The 18,852-nt window shown below is 32.9% G+C and overlaps 1 protein-coding gene across 21 annotated transcripts in view; it reads right to left on the reverse strand.

The window, feature by feature from the left end:
• The window catches only part of LOC138317487 (rho guanine nucleotide exchange factor 11-like), a 99,824-nt gene that overhangs the window by 16,562 nt on the left and 64,410 nt on the right, over window positions 1-18,852 (reverse strand). For 18 of the 21 annotated variants that reach the window (XR_011207768.1, XM_069259194.1, XM_069259195.1 and 15 more), the window contains 20 exons: window positions 17,670-17,738; window positions 16,282-16,395; window positions 15,482-15,586; window positions 14,644-14,809; window positions 14,018-14,123; window positions 13,405-13,576; window positions 12,821-12,929; window positions 12,349-12,456; window positions 11,512-11,553; window positions 9,452-9,553; window positions 8,998-9,121; window positions 6,901-6,993; window positions 4,401-4,478; window positions 3,966-4,144; window positions 3,365-3,511; window positions 2,891-2,970; window positions 2,438-2,563; window positions 1,978-2,095; window positions 1,514-1,683; window positions 817-1,066 (listed from right to left, as the gene is read on the reverse strand). Coding sequence is in view for 20 of the 21 variants with exons in the window: in XM_069259194.1 (XP_069115295.1) it covers window positions 817-1,066; window positions 1,514-1,683; window positions 1,978-2,095; window positions 2,438-2,563; window positions 2,891-2,970; window positions 3,365-3,511; window positions 3,966-4,144; window positions 4,401-4,478; window positions 6,901-6,993; window positions 8,998-9,121; window positions 9,452-9,553; window positions 11,512-11,553; window positions 12,349-12,456; window positions 12,821-12,929; window positions 13,405-13,576; window positions 14,018-14,123; window positions 14,644-14,809; window positions 15,482-15,586; window positions 16,282-16,395; window positions 17,670-17,738 (2,458 nt within the window). In the remaining variant the exon portion in view is untranslated. The remainder of the gene's footprint in view (window positions 1-816; window positions 1,067-1,513; window positions 1,684-1,977; window positions 2,096-2,437; window positions 2,564-2,890; window positions 2,971-3,364; window positions 3,512-3,965; window positions 4,145-4,400; window positions 4,479-6,900; window positions 6,994-8,997; window positions 9,122-9,451; window positions 9,554-11,511; window positions 11,554-12,348; window positions 12,457-12,820; window positions 12,930-13,404; window positions 13,577-14,017; window positions 14,124-14,643; window positions 14,810-15,481; window positions 15,587-16,281; window positions 16,396-17,669; window positions 17,739-18,852) is intronic. The other 3 variants (XM_069259190.1, XM_069259187.1, XM_069259193.1) reach the window with 3 other exon arrangements.

Here is an 18,852-nt window from a genome sequence, read left to right on the forward strand (position 1 = left end):
GTTATATCAACATCTATCATGAGAAATGTCAAATATACTAACATATCAGATAATATATACCAAGTATTAGTTTTTTTACTTGTATCCCTGATGTTGACGTCGAGAAGTTATTTAAGTGAGTGACATTTCATGATATAGATGATGATTTATACACAACAGAATTTACATTAGCCTTACTGGTAATGTTTGTAAATATAAATCATTACATGCTACAGTGACAAATTTTTGACATTTATGATGACCAATATCATAACTTTACTTGTCTTGATTTCATTGATGTCAAGATTTTATGAAACAAATTTGATGAGCAACATAAACAGAGAAAAATGCTTTACGACCAATAATAATCTATCAGACAGAGGATAAATGCTTTACCTGTAGCCTTATTTGATAGAGCAACATAAGACAGATCTATATGACAGAGGATAAATGCTTTACCTGTAGCCTTATTAGATAGAGCAACATAAGACAGATCTATATGACAGAGGATAAATGCTTTACCTGTAGCCTTATTTGATAGAGCGACATAAGACAGATCTATCAGACAGAGGATAAATGCTTTACCTGTAGCCTTATTTGATAGAGCAACATAAGACAGATCTATATGACAGAGGATAAATGCTTTACCTGTAGCCTTATTTGATAGAGCAACATAAGACAGATCTATATGACAGAGGATAAATGCTTTACCTGTAGCCTTATTTGATAGAGCAACATAAGACAGATCTATAAGACAGAGGATAAATGCTTTACCTGTAGCCTTATTAGATAGAGCGACATAAGACAAATCTATAAGACAGAGGATAAATGCTTTACCTGTAGCCTTGCTGTTTGTGTGGAGAATGTTGTTGAGTTTGAGGACGGGAGCAAACATATATTTGATATCCTCTTTGCCCGCTACCAGCTGTGTACTTTGACACTTGAGGACAAGTTTGTCATCTTGTTTCTGTAGAAGTACAAATAGATCCTCCAGGAGAATCACATGGACGTCTAAACTCTTCCTCTGGTTCATATTCCACGTCAGGGGACCCTCGTGTACCAGGCGGTGAGCCCGCAGGTCAAGGGACTGCAAAATACACAACATTGTCATGTAAACCTACACAAGCTAGTAATACAGAAACTGCTCAGTGGGACAGGGCAGAAGGGACATATGTAACCCTACATACCCATTCTCATCTCAAACTGTCGCCAGAGTGGATTACTTATACTCCCTGCTGCACAAATTTAGTAATAACTCCATAAATAGGGGACATTGCATGACCAAACATATAGTTTATTCAACTGCCCTTTATGTCAGGGTTCTGTGTCCAAACTTTTATCAAAATCTGTCTAATAGTTTTGGAGGAGTTTGCCAGACAAAGTTGTGTCTACGGACAGACAGACGGACATCCCAATTCCAGTATACCCCACATTAACTTTGTTCCTGGGGTATAATTATCATCATCAAAGTAGTCATTCCAGGGATACTATATTAATACCTATCACAGTAACCATGACAACTGCTACTGATTACCTTAAGCTCATCTGCCATGTGTTCTGAGATGATCTTTCTCTCCATTCGTCGCTGTAATTGTTCCAGTCTGTAGATGTTTTCGTAGTCCTGAACGGCCTGGTTCACATACTCCAGGATATGCTTACTACACTGGAGTGCCCGCTCCAGTCGTGTGTGTTCATCAGACCCCACTACAGCACACAAACACACCAGATTTTACTTCTACTTTCAGTAGGATTCATTTAGATAGAACCAGACAGAATTTAAAAAGCTATCAAATCAAATTGTTAGGCGATAGAGTTAGTCCTTTAATTTACCCTCTTTTCAACGTGATATCAATTTCATCCAGAAATTATTTCTTTATCATTAAGAGGAAAACATAATCAAAACATTAGTGATGGGTTAGTGTAGACATTTTCCGATCTAAATTATTTTATTATAACACAAGAAATATACATCTGTAACCTCCTGATGGCCACACTTACTTAATGTGTGTTTCTTGAGACTCTCAATTAATAACGGGTATTTGGTCAGCCTCATCATCTGGGTAGGGATGAGATCTTTAAGCTGTAGCCGACGCATTAGGTTACTGCTCTCAGCCTCCTACAAAAATATACAGACATGCAAAATAAAACATTGCTATCTAATCATCTCCTTTGTTTTTTTAGAAATATGATTATTGTTTTGGTTTAAAAGTATCAATGACACAAAAAAAATATATCTGTACAGTTTTCTTTAATTTCAATATTTCATTTCTTTATTTTTTTTTTTCAAAATCCTGAAATTTCATTTTTCTTTTTTACTCTTCATTTTGAAAAAAAATTAATAAATTAACCAGTAATGATCTACTGTAGCTACTGTTTGCCAAAAAACATCAACTTCAATCACATTTTGTATGAGATTTCTTAAATTTACATTTTGTATTTTTCACTAACATAAACTTACCCCTAGAAATGTTGATATCCGTGCATCTTTCTTCTGTTTAGCCCTGAGCATATCCAGCGCATGTTGCTGGTTTCGACAAAATATGGCACAATTTTTACGGAATGCTTCCCCTTCTTCATTGTCAAACTGTAAGAAAACACACAATATGAGCCAAGGCCATATCAGAATCTAACATAAAATATCAATAGTATAAACCAATCCTAATCAGATTCCTACATCTGAATCACTGAAGCTAGGCGAAACTATTCATGGTGTAATTTTTACTACATTTATCTATAACCAAGCTGACATAACATGATAGCGGTATACATGTCTTATTAAATACATGACACTACTTTATGTATTTGTATTTCCCTTATTTATTTGAAGAAAATATGCTATATTTACGACATTAATCTATTTGGAAATGTGTGATGTAGACTTTATCATAAATCTGTTCACTCTGTAACTTACTCGTTTTAATAAAACATCACCCACTTCATCGACCACTTTGCTTTCTCTCCTTTTAGCCTTTAAAGCATTATTCAATGAACCTGAAATATCAAAATGTTTTACATGTAATGATTTTCATAAAATCTGGATAATTAATGCAAATGCTTATTTATTTATAATGCATTTTTGAACTATTCATATTTAATTTCACATGGACAAAGTTGTCATGGACAGTGAAATACTTGTTAACACTTGCATACAAAATAAAACAAGGTGCATTTGACAAAATGTCTTTTACCATTACTCATATTTTAGCTGTTTCAGACTGAAAGAAAGAAAATTTCTAAGAAGTTTTCAGAAACTAACACATATTAAAAACAAATACGACAACAAAAGGAATCAAAGCCACAGTTTTATGGGACTTTGGACTAAGATTGTCCTAAAAGTAGGAAATAGCGAAATTAAATAAGGGAGATAACTGATTCTCATACTTACAATGAAGTTGAATCATATAATCCAAGTTTGGAAACAGCAGTTTAGTAAATTCTTCAGATATATTGGGATCCTGAACCATTGGTTTTTGAAATAAACTTTCCATAATCTTTAAGTTTCGCACATGTCGTCGTTCGGTATATATCAATTCTGAAATAAAATATATAACGGGTTTATTACCATGTGATGTTACTGTACAATAAATTTATTTTGTGGCGACTAAATTTCAAGATTTCCATTTCAAAACAATTTTTTTTTTTTTTTTATTTCTTTGTAAATGTTAAGTGGGGGAGATAAAGTATCGCAAATTAACTTGGATCGCGAAATTTGCGAAAATAAATTGCACCCAAAAGAAAGCTGCTTTATAGTATCCTTATCTTATTACGATTATCAAAACTTCAAATATGGACTTTACAATGCCTAAGGATTCAATACAATCACGTCAGCAAGTTTGACCTCGTGTTAACCTCTTAAAAAATAAACTGAAGTTAAAATGCAAAACTATATGATTTAAATTTAAGTAAAATCATTTGATTTTTGATTCACTTGGTAATTGTAATTCACTCATCAAACTACAGTTTTTCCGTCGCTAACTGACATTTACCATTAATTACGTCCTGTCGTTTGCGTTCCTTTGGCTTCAGTCGACGGTATACATCTTCTGGGAGGACAGACTTAAGTTGAGGAAGTTCCTGTTCTACATCGTAGTCCGAATCCTCGTCTGGAACAGTTTGTGGGATGTTGTTGACAGCATCCAATGAATTACTCGGACTGTCAACACTTCTACAACACAAATCAATCACTTATAAATCAGATCTATCCACAAACAAGTCTATACTTGTCTTAGATGTTCATCTTATCACAAAAATAAGATAAACCATTTATTTAGTGTTTTCAATATCAAAAGAGCAAAATAAAAGCAATTCAAAAATTACTTTTCCCAAAATCTTTCAAACATTTTATGTACAAACACTAAAATCATGAAACTGTAAAGGGTTTTATATACAATTAAGATTTAAAGGTTAAAGGGAGTGCTCACCGATTTGAAAGACTTGATGTTGATGAACTGCCAGAATTATTGTGTAGAGCTTTAATGGCGTCATCCATATCTAGGTCGCTGAAACACAAATAAGGAACAAAATAAATATATGTCATTGTAACAAAAAACATAATCTTGGTCAACACAAAGCCACCAATATCTTGGTCACTGAAATACCATCAAAATATAGGTCAAAGCAACTTATCATTACTTAGAAACTTAAAATTATCTAGGTCACTAATGCCTCAAAAATCTAGGTCAAAGCAAACCGAACAAAACTTTGGTCACTGAAAAAAACTAGGGCCAGATAACAAAGAACTCAATTCAATAAATTTATATCCATAGACAGGTGAATACAGCAAACCCCCTCCCCCTGAAACCTGGCTCATCTTAAAACATGTCTCTTGCTGTAGAAATGTATATTTGACACTCCATTATCAATTGTAGGATGCTATGTTAGAAGTATTAATTTGTTCCAATAAAAAAAGTAGGAAAACTAATATGATTTACAGTAGTAAACTAAGTTTCATATGATTGTGACTTGTATATATGACACAATTGTAATAGATTCTGAAAAATAAAATCTTTTCAATAACATGACATTATACATTGATGAAGCCGAGAGGAATCATTCATAATACAGCAATACAAAACAGAAAACAGCAGAGAACCAGAAGCTACATCAGTGCCCATATATATATAATACAGTATTTTAAATGGTAGAAAATCATACTTAGGCATTTATATCATATGGTGATTTTAGATAAAAAGAGAAAATGAAATAATTTTGCATTCCATATTGCAGCAAAGCCAGTCTCTCATGTCACAGGTATAAGGTTGTTTTTGATGGTATTACTTCATCCTGGACTTTAAAATGAACAGTGGCAAATGCTACCAATGCACAAATCAGGATTGACAGCATATTCCATGATTCCAAAATCCCCCAAAATTTTACATGCACCATAATCTCATAGCTTAGTTGATTGATATTTATTTTGAGACCCAAATGTTGGGGATACTTTGCATGCGGCCTACATTTACAACATTGAAAATGTAAGGGCTACAGACATTGTGAGGAGTGAATGAGAGAAGAGTGATGTAAGTTAGGGAATAACACAGAACAGATATAACAACAATATTGGTGATAACAATGACAACAAATAACACAAATAGTAGAGACAGAAAAGTTCTATCAACTAAACCAATACAAGAGCAGCAAGTCTGTAGGAACAGGCTGTGGAGTTAGTCTAAACAGCAGCCATAGATAGGGCTAGATAATTAGCTTTAAGTTAAGGTGAAATATTAATCTTACAACATCGTTTTTAAATCAGGGGAGATAACAAGTCTTAAATCACTTACAAATAAGGGGAGATAATAACTCAAACATAAGTGGAGGTAATTAGTCTAACAGATTAATCTATAGATCAGGGGAGATGATAAACTCTAAGATCGAAAATTGTTTATAGATCAGGGAAGATGATAAGTCAAAAGATTTAATATTGTTTATAGATCAGGGGAGATAATAAGTCAAAGATTAAATATTGTTAATAGATAAGGGGAGATAATAACTAAAACATAAGGGGGTTGGTCTAACAAATTAATTTCTAGATCAGGGGAGATGAGTCTAAGATCGAATATTGTTTATAGATAAGGGGAAATAATAAGTCTAAGATCGAATATTGTTTATAGATAAGGGGAAATAATAAGTCTAAGATCATATAAAATCAGGAGAGATAACAAGTCTAGCATTGTTTACATATCAAGGGAGATAATTAGTCTAGGATCATCAAAAATGATATGTGCATTGTTAGGTACATGTTTCCTTCTTCCTGTGCAGTTAGTATGTTAAATATTGACCGACACCAGCTTTCTATATATAGCAACAACTCATGATGCTTAAAGTTTTTTGGATTGATTCAAAAATTCTAAATTAATTATGATCATTGGATATGATTTGTTAAATTTTATAAAATATTTATGATTAAGCAGGTTAATTCCCACTGGTAATAAATATTTCAATTTTCTACAACAACCAGAAAAATATATAAATTATGGAAAGTTTAAGTATAATTATATACCATTTGTTAGTATTGCACTTCTCAAATTATCGAATCATGTCATAGTCTCTTTCATAGCCACAATGACTTTGAAAGGCTTCATGATTATAGTTAGATCTCTGGTGACGCTTCAATGGGAAAATGGTGAAAAGTTTGATATTTTATATTTATCTACCTGAACACAGTTGCCCTAAGCAATTGAGGTATTTAACATCTTTTATCTATCCTGTTAATGAGAAACTAAATTCTAAACAAATTGCACAAAAACAGAGACCCATACAAATTTAGTTCATAAATTGGAGAATTGAACCGAAGAAACAAACATCTATGACAATACATGCATGCCGATTCTAAAATGAAGACATGCAGAAGATAAAAATAAAAAGTCCACAAAAAAGTCAGCCATCCATGACATGCCGGTGAGGTGATGCATGACCGGTTACCTTTTGGCACGTTGTCGGTCGCGGGTTGGTCGCTCTCCACGGCCGTCTGCTCGGCCTTTCAGACTCTCAGATCGCCCTAAATCTGTACCTTTCCTACAATGTCGGGCGAAATACAGTGAGACAAGCCAATCAAAAATCCTTTTATTCTACCACAGCAGCACGATATGGAACAGATGCTGTGATTGGATGCTGACAATCAAATGTGTGAAACCATCTTTTTCTAGTTGTTAGTGTGCAGTTGTTAAATACTGATACTATGTGACTGGAAGCAATTTTATGTGCTTTAATAGCTGAAAATACGGTGGATCCAAAAATCACCGATATCTCCCTCACTACGTTTCAATTTCTCAAAATGAATGGGGAAATATTTCTGTATCTGCTTCTCATCAAAAGTACTTGCTCCTAGGTAGATAGCAATATAAACTTCATGATTTTAAATCAAAATTCTGTTCTGTAAAGTTACAGACTAGTTGGTGAGGTGACCAAACCAGTGTAGCAGAAATGATATGATGTGTCCAAGCTTTTCACTCTGTCTAATGCTATAGTATCTGACTAAATCAATCTCTAAATAAAGATTCCTATAAAGCAAGTTGCTGCCACCAAGCTTATCTCAACTAGCCTACATCTAAAGAATGCCACACTCAACAAAGATTTGTCTCATCTAAAAATAGCAAAGGGAAATTTCCTACTGATAAATATAGTAATTTATTCTCAGTGAGTGCATCCATGTACAATACAGACGAAATCTTAAACAGATTATTTTAGTACAATTTTTACATATGCATCATTAAACGTTTGATGAATTTATATCTTAAATTTTAATGAAATCTAAAAAAAAATAAAACGGATTTTTAAATATCAGGAAATTTGACCTCAAAACATCGAAATAGCAAAAGAAGAAAAGGGGTTTCTGAAAGGACAGAAATACAATAGTGGAAAAGAAAATTTATAAAGATCTGCTCCAAACATTTCAGCTAGAAGTTGCTTGAGAAATAATTATTATTTGCATGTATCGATGTATCATGGGATTTGATGTTAATCAAATAAATACATCTTATCCAGTCTGGTGATAGGGAAAATCTATAGATATATTACATATAATGTGTGTGGGTAGCTGCACCCTTCTCCAGATTTTGGTTAGCTATAAACTAGTTTACACCACCAAAGCCAAGTGCAAGTCACACACAAGGAAGATAAAGAGATGTCAGAAAGTTCAAAGTTCACAAACATATGACAGAATACAGTTCAAAGATCACAAACATATGACAGAATACAGTTCAAAGTTCACAAACATAGGACAGAATACAGTTCAGAGTTCACAAACATAGGACAGAATACAGTTCAGAGTTCACAAACATAGGACAAAATACAGTTCAGAGTTCACAAACATAGGACAGAATACAGTTCAGAGTTCACAAACATAGGACAAAAGACAGTTCAGAGTTCACAAACATAGGACAAAAGACAGTTCAGAGTTCACAAACATAGGACAAAAGACAGTTCAGAGTTCACAAACATAGGACAAAAGACAGTTCAGAGTTCACAAAAATACATAAAAGACAGTATGTTCAGTATTTACAATCACAGGACGGAATACGGACATATGCAGAGAGATAGACAGAACATCATATACAAAAGGACAAAAACAAAAGGAAAGACAGAGACAGTAAACACACAAAGGGAAAATTACCTTGGTAAATAAAATTGGAACACACAGAAAACAGATAGAGGAGAGAGAGGATGAAATGAGGGGGAAATACTGTTGGTGTGTTAGGTCATGTAGATTCTAGAATAATGCCTCCTATGTTTAATATATATCTTTTTAATCTTAAAATGATTCAAGGTAACTAAACCACCCTGACCTAACTTCAAATTGATATCGCATTATGCAAATACTCCACAGGTAATAACGTAGTTGGTCAGGAAGTCTACATCTTCATATTACAGATAGACTAGTCAGCATTGGTCGCAACTAAATACCCCAGTGCGACTTATACAGTGATTTACCTATCCAGACAGCTGATCGCTGGGTTAATGAATGTCCGTATGGTAATTTTGTGTCTGATATTGTGAATATGTTCTAATCATGTGACTTACCTGTGCATTTCTGACTCTGACATTTGTCCCTGTGACCGGCGCTTGTCAGCGGCTGATGTTGGTACGAGTTTGTCAAACTGGTTCACCAATTTAATCACAGAGTCAGCCCCACTTCGTATTTGATCTGAAATTAAACCAGATAAATAAATACTTACTGTTGGCCTTACAATACAGTTCACACTGAAACTATATAAAACACCTATTATCCAAATTATTCTTAGCCGTTAATCTACTTTGTTATATGTAACCATGTCCTAGTTACCAAATACTGCTTATTTAAAACAATATCTTAAGTCTGATCAGAAGACTTCATGTAACCCTGAGGTCAAAGGTTTAACCTCATCAAACATATCGGCATAATAATATCAATAATAGTCACTATTTTTTTCCTCATTATATATAAAAATTTTTCCCTGGCTGTAAATCTGTTAAGATGATTTGCCACTGTACTCACGCAGGTCTGGATCCTCGTCATCCTTTACTGCTTGTATTTCAAAACTAGTGGTAACTTGTGGTCCTGGACTGTTGGAGACTTCACTCTCTTTAATCGTTTGTCCTACAATACAGATCTTCAGTATACACTTATTGCTCTATCTAACAGTCTTCTATAATGGCTCAAATTATACAATTAATCCTTGATTTTTTTTCTGAATTTATATTTTCATATTGACCATAAAGTTGTTAACAAGATTCCCTTAAATCAATTGCATTTGTAGAATTTGAAATAACAGGTTAGATATGCATGGAATTTATTAAATGCTAGAGTCAGACTTGACAAGAAGTCTTGTATTCCAAGATATCATGAAATCTAGAAACCACTTATTTCTCTATCTAACAGTCTTCTATAATGGCTCAAATTATACAATTAATCCTTGATTTTTTTTTCTGAATTTATATTTTCATATTGACCATAAAGTTGTTAACAAGATTCCCTTAAATCAATTGCATTTGTAGAATTTGAAATAACAGGTTAGATATGCATGGAATTTATTAAATGCTAGAGTCAGACTTGACAAGAAGTCTTGTATTCCAAGATATCATGAAATCTAGAAACAAAATTTCAGTGTTTTTTCTACTAATTTTCTTAAGCATTATGAAATTCATTGTGCTGCATATTTTCTGAAATATCAACAACAATCAGTTATAAATTTCTGATATGCAAATCAGGTTGTGAAAAGAATCCAAACTTAAGAAGTTGAATGTCTTTGTGGTTAAAAACAAGAGTACATATTATATGCATTGGTTAAATCAATAAAATCTGATATTAAGATAAAGACTTCATTGTAATTAGATAAATCATGATATCTGCCAAACAATTTTTGAGCAATGAAGTAAACATCCAGTATAAAGTCAGGTACAGGAATTATAATATCTGTTTAATCAAGATTAGCTCTAGCCAACTACATCACAAACATAAGTACAGTATTTATTTTGTATCACAAACATAAGTACAGTATTTATTTTCTATCACTAACATAAGTACAGTATTTATTTTCTATCACAAACATAAGTACAGTATTTATTTTCTATCACTAACATGACAATCACAGGGAACTACATTTCTTATCTATATCAACATATAAATATGTATATATATAATCGGTCCATGCAGGATTTTTATATAAATAACACTACTCATATATATATGTGCTATTGGTGTGAATAAAGCTGCTTGGATAGCCTTCACCTTATTCCCACTATAATGTTTTATCTTATTGTACATTAGTATACTATCCTATCCATCCGATTAGATATATCCATTCCCTCCAACATCAACACAAGCATGTCACACCACATCAACACAAAGCCTTAATGAGTACCAATTAAATAATAGCTATGTGTGTAGATATCCCTCCCAATATATCAACAATCAACAGCTTTAGTATGAACGAGATCGAACCTGACAGGACTATTATTTAATACAGGGTTTTTTCCTGTCTGAGATTAAAATGAAGGTAACAATAGCCTACTTTCTGAAAAAGGTCAATTGTCTCCTTTAGAAGAATCCTTAGTCCATATATAATGTTGGTGCCTTGATATATCTATGTGGGTCAAAGGTCAAAATATAGGTCAATATGACCTACTTTTGGTTAAAAGATGAAGTTCCATAACAAGCAATCGCAAGAAGCAGATGGAGCCATGATGTAATTGATAGGTAGGATAAAGGGGAAGGAAGGAAGAAAGGATGGACAGATACAACTCCATGCTAAAGAGCTGATCTCAAGTTGTTATATTAAGGATAGCATGTTCATATCAATACAAAACTGTATGATTGTTGTGTAAATGAAAACTGCTAGTTTTTACAATGTTTGTCAGTACATATATAGTGGTAGCAAAAGCAGGACTTCCAATCCCGTGAGGAGGAATGAGGAATGAGTACATTATGTTGTTAAAGCAGGACTGCTCCATTATACAAATTGGGGGGACAGTATACACACACAGGTAAAAGCAGGATAATCCCCATCATACAGGCTAGATGGGGGGTACAGCAAACACACAAGGGTTAAACTCTACCTGAGATGACAATCTCTGGCAAAACACTTTTGCGCATATCACCTATAAAATTTCAAAGTTGGCAGGCAAAACTTATAGAGGCAAATAAAACATAGGCTCATTCAGGTAAATACAACATCAGCTCGTACAGGTAAATACAACATCAGCTCGTTCAGGTAAATACAACATCAGCTCGTTAAGGTGAATACAACATCAGCTCGTTAAGGTGAACACAACATCAGCTCATCCAGATAAATATAACATACATGATCAGCCATTTGATACACCCATGCCAGGGAAGTTCAAGCAACAAAACTCCTATTCAGTCTGTTTCTAGATTCTCAGAATTACTGCACATCTTTTATCCTGTAGATTTTTTAACATTTCAAAGTTTCTTTGGATTATTGTAAATAGTGACTTAACAATGTCTTCTATTTAGCTGGTTCTCGTTTTACATTAATTAATATGATGAATTCATAATATAATGTACAGTAATAAAACCATTCATAAACGTCATAAAATGAAAATATTACTGTTATCTTTTATTCTATAGAGTATTTCATTCTGATAAATACAGAAACAGACTAAAAAAAATTGCAAAATGCATTTCTTTTTCCAAAAGGTAATTAAAATATGAAAAATAAAAAAAAAAGAAAGAAAAAAAAATGAGAAAAAAAAGGAAAATGGAAAAAAAAAAAAAAAAAACCACAAGCTGCCCTAATATAAGAATAAGTAAATATAGAAAAAAAAACTATTAAATGGAAAAAAAATACAATAACTACTGTTTGACCAATATAAACAAACATTTAGATACAACGTTTAACAAGTATTCAGGAAGTGGGAGGGGAGACAACTCACCTTTGCCTTTAAATATATTAGATAATGGTCTAGTCTTGTCTTTGTCTTTCTTTTTACAGCTGTCTTCTAGTTTGTCTATACACCGTGTGTGTATATTCTGTTCACAATCTGTAACAAAGTAAATATAGCATTAAAACTTTATTTTACTCACTTGAACTTTTATCCAACTGGTGAGTCCAGATATACAAGATCTTACCTTCAGATACTTATTTCAGATTCCGACTTGCACCAAAACTTGAATCAAGTTTCTTATTTCAGATATAATACATTCTGTGTCTTGTTGCAGACATACTAGATCTTATATTTAGTTGGTAATTGCAAATACAAATTCACAACAGAGATCTAACTGAATAAAAGATGGGAAACAGACCTCAAAATGCTTTGATGGAAATCAATGATCAACTGTAAGTGACCATTTTAATATCTGGTATAATTGATATTGTGGACCCATTGACCAATGCTGTATACTTACTTTTACAGAAATATCCCTGGTAGCCCACACCCCATATCACAGCTTTACAGTACATACACGTCTCTACCTTAAAGTAATGGGTTGGCTCAAAGTTATGGCCTCTATGTGGCTGAAACATACAAAACAAGATTATACACCAAGCAATTATAGAAATAATAAACATGTTTATATACCTAACAACCATAGAAAACATAACATGATTATACACCTAGCTAACATAGAAATCATAAACATGATTATACACCAAAGAATCATAGAAATCATAAATATGATTATAGACCAAGCTAACATAGAAATCATAAATATGACTATACACCAAAGAGTCATAGAAATGATAAATATGATTATACACCAAATAATCATAAAACTCATAAATATGATTATAGACTAAACACTTATAATAGATTACAAATCAAACAATCACAGGAATTTCATCATAAATTCTTTCTTTACCATATGATGAGCTATAAGTATTGAATTACAAAAATTTTATTTACATCTGCCATAAATCATCCATGAATGAAATGATTATCATTCTCTGGTAATCATAACCTGTAAGTCACACAGTTGATACAGATATTTACCCGTTTAGTAGGTTTACTGGAGAGGCGAATGCCCTTGCGGTCTCGACAGACAAAGCTGGGAACTTTGTCTAAACTGGAGTTATGTTTGCTATAGCCCACAGATCGGAGGAATGTAGAGAGAGCCCAGGACACGGCCTGCTCACGGTCATTCTTTATTTCAGAGTCCGCTTGTCTGGTAACGAAAATAATCCATATCTCAGAACAATACACATATCCACAAGCACTAATCAGGCAGGAGTTTTATTTATTTATTGTCATTTACTATTAACTTTTGCTCTACTATTCTGTATGAACAATGCTTTTTTAGTCATCTTTTTTTTATAATTTATATTTATATATATATTTCCCTTGTTCATAACAAACAAGAATCCAGCAACAGATTAATTACAGTGATCTCCCTTTGTCTGTGCATACAGTTGACGCAGGTGGTATACCTGGTACTCTCATACATATCATAATTTAGCTGTCGTCCCATCAACTTTTGAGGGGACAACGTGGGACTTAATATGACCAGTATAAACCTGTAGAGTTTAAAACAGTACCCACATTTAACAACACAGTACCCATGTAAACTATGATAGCCCCCATTTGTTTAATAAAGCTTTATACTTACAACGCCTTATCTAGGTGCTTTAAGAGATATTTTTCTATTACTTCCATTTCCTCTCGCTTCTTCATGCTGTCCCTCACTTCATGAGCACCAAACATGTTACCCATACCTGGAAAAATAGAATATGTAACAATACAAGACAATGTCATAGGATTTTAATAATACAAAAATTGTTGACATGATGGTATCTTATGGTTTCTTGTAAAGAGAGCTAGAACTATTCATTAAAGTTGCATTACTCATAATTTTTTTTAAATGATATTTTGCAGCAAGATCTTGGAGAATTGCAAATAACATACCTGTATATAAATTTTCCTTTATAAAGACAGGTAGAGATTGGTTGGCAAACATTATTTTGACAAACCTAACTTTTTAAAGATAGTCCACTAAAATGACTTAATAACGTCTATTTAATTTTAGTCAATGAAGTTCATGCCAAGAAAGAACACGACATATAACATTACTTTAAACATTTTCTGTGAATCAAGGACACTGCATGTTTTAATATTCTTAATTATAGAAAACCAAGTTCTGTAACAGCTGGAGCATACATACATTTTATATATATGTTTTTGGTAACAGTAAGGGAATTAGACAGGCATGCTCCATCCCATTACTGACTCACTTACCCATATCTTTTTTCTGCCTGAACATGGTGAGTTGTGATTCGACCTCGTCCACCACAGCCTGGTGAGCCGGGAGGAAGACGGTCTTCATGCCTTCTTCTTGTTCCACTTTCTCCAGGACACCCTTTACTCCCAAACCGATCTCCTCGTTAACATTGACTTTTAGAGGCTAAAGACACAAATAAGGCCTGGTCAGTGCTTCATCTAAACATCTTATTCATAACTGGTAAAGTTTGATGTTATTTCCTAATACATTGTTATGGATCACTTATCAAGTCAGCTACTGCTATTCAAGTCAAGGTACCATTCACTTCATTTACATCTTATCATGTCTATTTTTCTAGCAGGATATTGAATGAAATTTCTAAGGAAGGATTTTTTAGAATAAATTAAATTGCTTACATACATTTAGACATTATTTAATTAAATGAAAAATTAAATAATTCATCTATAAACAAGGATTTATCATAAAGGATCATGATATTACATGATAATGTCTGTCACCTAAACTGTAGTACAGTTTAGGTGACAATATAAATCTTAAGGAGAATAACACATAAATAAAGGTTTCGAAGTCTTATAAGCTCAGACATGTGTGATAATGTTTTAGAGCCGTGTTGTGAAATAACTTGCATTACAGTAACTATGGAAACAAAAGGATTCCATCTGTAACATACTATACCAGGTTTTTGGAGGGAATTTGACCAATGATGTCTATCTATGACTTTGAATGTATACTTTTAAAATCATAGAATCAACCACCCTTATTTCCCACCTGAAGGAAATAACTATATACCTTTCTTCAGCTAAAAAATTGATAATCCCAAGAAAAAATACTAACCGCTCCATCGACTAGAAATGTGGAGTATATTTCAAATGCCCATTTCTTCCATTCCTGGAGACCACCTTTGGCAGAGTTATACAAACTGGCTGTGATATAGAATAACTGTAACAGAGGATACAAATGTGTCAACGCAAAATAAACAAAGCACGATACATGGTTTACAAAAACGTTCAAGGAGCATACGTAGCTTTCTGTTTGGTAATCAACATGCAGATATATTGGTCAGTTTCAAGGTTACGTCAATCAAAAGCACAATTTTATAACTTATAAAATACATATTACTCTTAAATATTTTCCCTGGCCAATTCAACATTAAATTTGAACAACTTAGAAAATTTCTTGAGTGTGACATTGGTGCAACAGAAGACAAGGTTCTACTGTATAATTTTTATTTTTACTGCTTTTTTCATTGACTTCAATCTGAAAACGTTAATAACATATACATATTTCATAGAAACAAATATGTCAATTTTAATTAATAAAGATCTGCTGACATATTAGTTTCAAGCTTTATTTAATACATGTGGGCATGACGTCATCTGTCTTGTTACTCAAAAGCCAATAAACATTACTGTTCTTTTATACTTCTTAGAAAATAAACTGTAGGGTCGTAAATACATTTCCTAATTTTTCAAAGATTGAGAATCTATCTAATGTTATTTTTAATGATATTGGCAATTTTATTACAAAATTGAACAAAAAGAATATTTTGAATACAAAAGGTTAATAAGATAAAAGGGAAATAACTTAATATATAAGGGAAATAACTTCATCTCGTAATTAAGGACAACACTCACAAAAGCAGATGGATCATGGTTTTCCACAAGAAGAAAATTGAGAAAGATGGCGGTATGGGCTGGTTTGTTGTCCATCAACTGTCGTAAACTGTTAAATGGACCATGATCATCCGTCTGAAAATGAGAGCAAAGGTCAATCTCAGAGGTCACACATTTATGTAGGTCACTATTTCTTCTTTTCAAAATTTGACTAAGTATGCCTTTTTTAGGCTAAAACAGAAGCTATACAGTCTGGTAAGAACTCTTTACTTTTCTGTTGTTATTTTACATGACTAACTACCAAGCCGATGTTACTTGATTACTGATTTTGATTTGATCAATTGTGTAAACCTTATTTTCCGCACATGCTCTAATGCTATCTGTGATGGATACATTTTCGTATGATGAAGCTATTAATAAGCAGAAAATCAGTTGTGTTAGTGAGATAAGAAGAATGTATATAGAGCCATGCTAGTGCGATACTGTATACTGTATATAGTCCGTATATAGATCATAATTACAATAATCATGGAAAAAAATAGATTATCTCCCTTTGGTAGAATATTTTTCTGGTGCTTTGTGAATGAATACGACATTTTCCCAACATGATCACAACTTCAACAAGTTGTGCCCTCAGTCTTCTTAATATATATTCAGTCAAACAATCTATGTTTAAGCCACAAAAGCCGCCATTTCACAGGAAATACAAGTTCATTGGTTACTGTTAGTAAGCTTCATTAGTGATGAGAAGCAAATGATCCACAGGAGAGAGCAAGAGATAAGGTCAAAAGGTGAATAAGCAAGGTCATAGATGAAAGATCAAAAGGTCAAGAAACTGTGATGGCAAGTCAGAATTTATTTCATTAAGCAGAAAGTTATAGGTTATATCCCAATGTCATTAAGCAAAAAGTTACATAAGTATATATAATGGTCAATTGACAAAAAGTCAGGGAAAGAGAGCTTTGCATCAAAAATATCATGATTTAAAAACTTGATGTCAAAAAGGTCATTAAATAAACTTAAGCTGGAGATGGTCAAATGTTACGAAGCAAGTGCAGATAGGAGGTATAAATGTCAATACATGATAAGCAAGAGGAAATTCACATTAAGTAAGAAAATAATGCGTTAACTACAGGTAACTCAAGTTTGAAAATTATTTTGTGGTCATATTCACATATTAATTGCTCAAACCATATATCTATCCATGTAAATGATGTAGTAAGAGATATATTTTTTTCAAGGTCAGCATTCTAGTCATATATCAAAAATTCAATGTCCAAGTTTGTGTAAAGGTTAGACGTCAGAGAAGTAAAATATACGTCAACAGTAAGAAGAAGAAGCAGAGCTCAGTAAAATTGGAAAATTATAAATGAGTTATCGCCCAAAGCCATGATAAACGCGCTGTAAACCTCTAGAGTCTGTAGTCGGGCCAGGAATGAGGACACAACAGGTTGAGAGGACTTTCTCTCTAAGGATGGCTGAAAGCAACATCAAACTGGCTAGGTTAAATGATATCACACGGACACCAGGCATCAATATAACAGATATAACTGATTTCAGAAATGATAAAGTACTCATCAATTACACTCTTAACATATATGGTGTTCACATCTACGCAGTAGAAAACAGCAATATACAAGAATAGAGTCAAAATTATATAACACTGGAAGAAAACAGATTAATTCAGGGGAGACAATCCATCCAAATAAACTAAAAATGACCACAGTTAACCTACTACATAGTTCGATTAACATACAATCCCCCAAATTTACAAGCAGTAACTAATGGCATTTTTTTTTATTACCATAACTAAGGTCAATTAAAAAACCATACTCTTAAGAAAATTCTAACAATGTATAGGTTATCTCCCCTGTTTGGCAGTTTGGTGATGTGGGTTACAGAGACAAAAACTCAGTGCTGTGATTAGAAGTGCTCTACAGACTATACCAGAATTAGTACAACACAGACTTCAACATAATCAATCACACCGCTTACACACAAAGTATAGATTTTGTTTATATAGAAATTTAAAGTATGAATTTTGTTTGCACAAAAATTGGAAGCATGAATTTTGTTAACTCAGAAAATTGAAGCATAAATTTTGTTTACTCAGAAAATTGAAGCATGAATTTTGTTTACACAGAAATGGAAGTAAAGTATTTAATTACACAGAAATTTAAGAACAAATTAAATACATTCGAAGATATTATACTACATACATGCTGATGTTATTTAAGATTTTTGCATGGAAAGAATGGCATGCTATTTCCTAAGAGATGAAAATGTGATTTGATTTCAATGGGCTGGGGGTGTTGTCTAAAAATTCTCCAAATCCACAAAATGCACGCTTTTTACTGAAAGTTTATTGATGTACTTAATTCTACCAGACTTGGTGGGAGGGCACTATTTCAGTATTCTTCCATGACCTTCACATTCTGCATGGACACGATTTCATACCTCAACAATACTTTCTGACAAAAGAGCTCTCTTTGCCAAGACATAATACATACTTATTATTAGGAAGGGGATTAACTGATGAACAGGAATCACCAATCAGAACACCTTGTCTAACAGGAATCACCAATCAGAACA

This window comes from Argopecten irradians, chromosome 3, assembly GCF_041381155.1.
Source record: "Argopecten irradians isolate NY chromosome 3, Ai_NY, whole genome shotgun sequence".
Lineage (NCBI taxonomy): Eukaryota > Metazoa > Mollusca > Bivalvia > Pectinida > Pectinidae > Argopecten > Argopecten irradians.